The sequence below is a fragment of the Nannobrachium achirus genome (genome assembly GCF_963921795.1).
Source record: "Nannobrachium achirus genome assembly, chromosome: 12".
NCBI classification, from domain to species: domain Eukaryota; kingdom Metazoa; phylum Chordata; class Actinopteri; order Myctophiformes; family Myctophidae; genus Nannobrachium; species Nannobrachium achirus.
Window position 1 is genome coordinate 34599746 of NC_137832.1, and position 3674 is coordinate 34603419.

The following is a 3674-nucleotide window of genomic DNA, read 5'->3' on the forward strand; positions in this document are numbered from 1 at the left end:
GTTACACCTGCTTTTGAGCTGTTCTGCCTTCATCTTTGATGTTTGCTCTTTGGTAAGTTGACACTGAAGATCTGGAGGTTATCATGGTTTGTTAAAAATAAGCTCATGTTAAGGAGCAAAATGTTCTGTTCCTATGGTACTGTACGTTGACCACTGTTGAAGCATGCATGTAATCATGTTTCAATTAATCATAACCAACAGCTAGGCTCTATTGCCTTTTCTCTTTTGTTTGTGTATGACATCATACGTACGTAAGTAGCTGTGCGTGTTAGGGTGTGCAGGCTCGCGTTTGCATGTGTGTACCTTCACTTTGTGGCAGGGAGCACATGATTAATTAAATGTTAATTGAACAGAAAGCTGTAGAATTTGTGGATAATGGATAAAGCTGACAGTGTAATTGCTTTAAAAAAATAAACAGTTATTCTTGAATTGAAAGCTTGCAATAATAGATCCCAGTTATAGTTAAACATGTACTACTATAGGCTACTGAGATCCCTGTCCCTGGTTTCTAACCTATTTTAATCCAAGGTCTCCTATTTAAGGCAGACTGTAGTTATGGGTCTTTCAGATGACAACGTTTTACATTTGTTCTACCATGTAATGCAAAAATGAAAGATTAATCAAGATTTACAATTTATTAAACTGATGAACTTAAGATGAATACATACAAAAAGGAAATATCCGTTAAAATCCTGGGTTTAAACTACAAAAAAAGAACAGCACAAAAGAAGCACATTTTCCTCCCTGGTTACAGTAACAGAATATCACACACATTTACATACCTACAGTCAACAGTATATAATGTGGGACAGAATTGAAACATTTCCCTGCAGACACATTTATTGTATGACATGGATTTCACATAGATGTAAAGGCGAAATAAGCAGAAAACTATTTCTAGTTGTCTTAATTAATGAAACTGGCCTCCATGAGTCATTTTTAACCATGTTAAAACAAAGGTACATGCACACACAAAAAAAGAAAAGCAAATGTTTCCAGTCCCAGTATTAGTTTTTGACTGCAAATAAAAAGATTCTAATGCTAAAATCTATCTTGTATATAAATATGCCCATTAGTCATTTTTAGACATTTGTTATCGTTAATAAAGTATTTATTCTGAAAACATGAGGAAAAAATGAAAACGAAATAATAATACTTTGGAAATACATCCAAAATGTATTCACAATAAATATTCAGGAAAGGAAATATCCGCAAAATAATGTTTTATCAGGTGCAATCTTTAGTATGTTAAAGCTTTGTGAACTACGCTCTAATATTATGTAAAAACAAAATTAAAAGTTAATATAAAAGTGAATACAGTATAAGGAAAGAATTTCTTACCACTCAATTAAAATAACATGTTATACATGTTTTTCTTTTTGCATAATTTACAGCACCAAAATGCTTATTTGATTCATCCAAAACAAGCGCTTCAAATCTTCACAAATAGCAATATGGATACACACCATCTCCCCTTCACAACTATCAATATTTCAGGATCAAATCTAATATTTCACAACAACTAATTTGAGCTCTAATGGTAATGCATGTACAGTAGGCTATAGAATATATATAACGTAGTAGAAAATCAAGTTAATAACAAGTTCAGCAGACACATTTTGGGTTACAGCAGTATCGTTCTATAATGTTTAAGAAGAATCCAATGTGTTAGCAGAAATATGCAACTATTCCTTTACATAAATTTGGAATATGTATTAATTGGAAATTTGGGACTATGGTTTGGCAGACATCCAACAAGAAACATCCTGTGATCATAGCCATATATATCTTATTATTATTATTATTTTACCTCAGATTTAAACAGTATCTAGTATTATTCACCTTTTCAATGTTTTAGGTTTTTATTTAGGATACAAATAACATATTTTAAATCTTGTTAGCAGTCACAATTCCATTTAATGGTCATTTTGCTTTGTGCTATAATACATTTTGAGGTATTTTTGCGCATGTCTGTGTGTTGTAATAAACAAATTCCTCCTTGTTTATTTACTTCCTGGTTGGATCCCCAACTTAGCACCTCTTACGTCAACAGCAGTGGTATATAAAACCTAGTGGTGGGCCTTCTTCAGATGGCAAGTGCAGACAACAGGCTGACTGAAGCTGGTGCTTGGACTGGAGCTGTGGTGCACCTCCTCTCTCTGCCTGGACGGCTCTTTGTACTTGGGCTCGTCCCTCCTTTTCTCCACCTCCTCTGCCTCTCTTACTTTTCGGACCTCCTGTCGAGGAGATGACCTTACATCCCTGCCCCTCTCGCCCACTAGTGCCTTTGAGGGCATGCGCAGATTCTTGGGTGATGCCATGCTCTGTGTCTGAATTCTCTTGACGTGGTCGACAGCATACGGTCTGTCCTGGAGCTCGCTTGCATGCTTGGCACTTGCGTTCTTGTCTGCCACGTGTTTCTTGGTGGCATTAGTAGCAGGCGGCTTGTAGGCCTCCAGCTTGCGCTTATGGCTCATGGCAGATGCACAGCAGATGATGAAGACCATGACAATGAGGAGAGAAGTCACAACAATGATGATGAGTAGATTCTCCTGTAAGAAGTCCACCACTCGGCTGAGGACAAAGTCCTTGAGTCGGATCATGGTGGTGGTGATGGTGTTGGTGAGTGTGGGAGCATCAGTGGGTGAGGTGACGTCAACAGGGGCGCGAGTAGAGACGGCGATGGGGAACAGGAGCTCAGGCTCCCCTCCATCACCGCTGCCGTCCATCATGGTGATGTTGTACAGTAAAGGAGAGGCATGGCCTCCATGGCCCCAGAGCAACACCAGGGCCACGCACGTCAGGTTCAAAACAAAGTGGGACTTCATCCTCTCTTCTCAATCCTACAAACACAAAGAGACTGCGTTGACTCAATGCACAAGTTTCATTGTTTGACAGTACAATCATCAGTGTATTTTGGATTCATGTCAATTTGTGTTTTCAGATATGGCCGGGAACACATTTTAGTGTATTACAGTACATGTACAGTATGTTGCAGCATATTTGTTTTTGTAATTTTTGAATAATATTGTTTTTCAGAAAACTTAGGTCAGGCCTAAATGGGTTAACCACTTGAACCGTCAATACTTAATAAACTTGACCTTTCACTCTGTAATTAGTCTGCTCTTTTTCCCCTCTACACCAAACCTCTTTGCCAAAAATAGCCGATCTACAAGCTCACAACGCCTCACAAGCTCACAATGCGAGGCGTTGTGAGCTTGCCTTGTAGATCTGCTATACGTTCACAGAGTAAGGACACTAGGGTTCATATACAAGAGTTTCTATCACACAAAGATTTGGAGGACCTAGGGGACCCGGACCCCCTGTTGAAGACCCCTGCTCTAGAAATGTATGGTACATGTTTCAGAAAATATTTCAATTTGTAAAAAAAAGTAATTCAAACATCCATGACTTTTCTCCCTGCATCTATTTTCAGGCTGAGTAGGCTAGGCATCATTTATTCGGGGTGGAGACTGTGAGTTTGGTGCTCTAGGGCTTATAATTTGTAAAGTGTAGGGAGGCCACCCATCCACCACACCAAAGCCAAGAGGAAGCTATATATGTTCCTCAAGGAGCCGAGAGGCGTGGGAGACCTGTGGCTGTGGCCTCTATATTTACACAGAGCAGCTGCTGCTGCTGTACAAAAGACTGGACTAGCAGTAGATATTAATGCA

At 38.9% G+C, this 3674-nt stretch overlaps 1 protein-coding gene across 1 annotated transcript; it reads right to left on the minus strand.

Moving 5' to 3' along the window:
* Positions 1-2069: 2069 nt before the first annotated feature.
* Positions 2070-2828, minus strand: tmem119a (transmembrane protein 119a; the record flags this gene model as incomplete). Its single annotated transcript, XM_080738593.1, has 1 exon — positions 2070-2828. The coding sequence occupies one exon, from the start codon at positions 2826-2828 to the stop codon at positions 2070-2072; it is 759 nt and encodes a 252-aa protein (XP_080594719.1).
* Between the last annotated feature and the right edge of the window lie 846 nt (positions 2829-3674).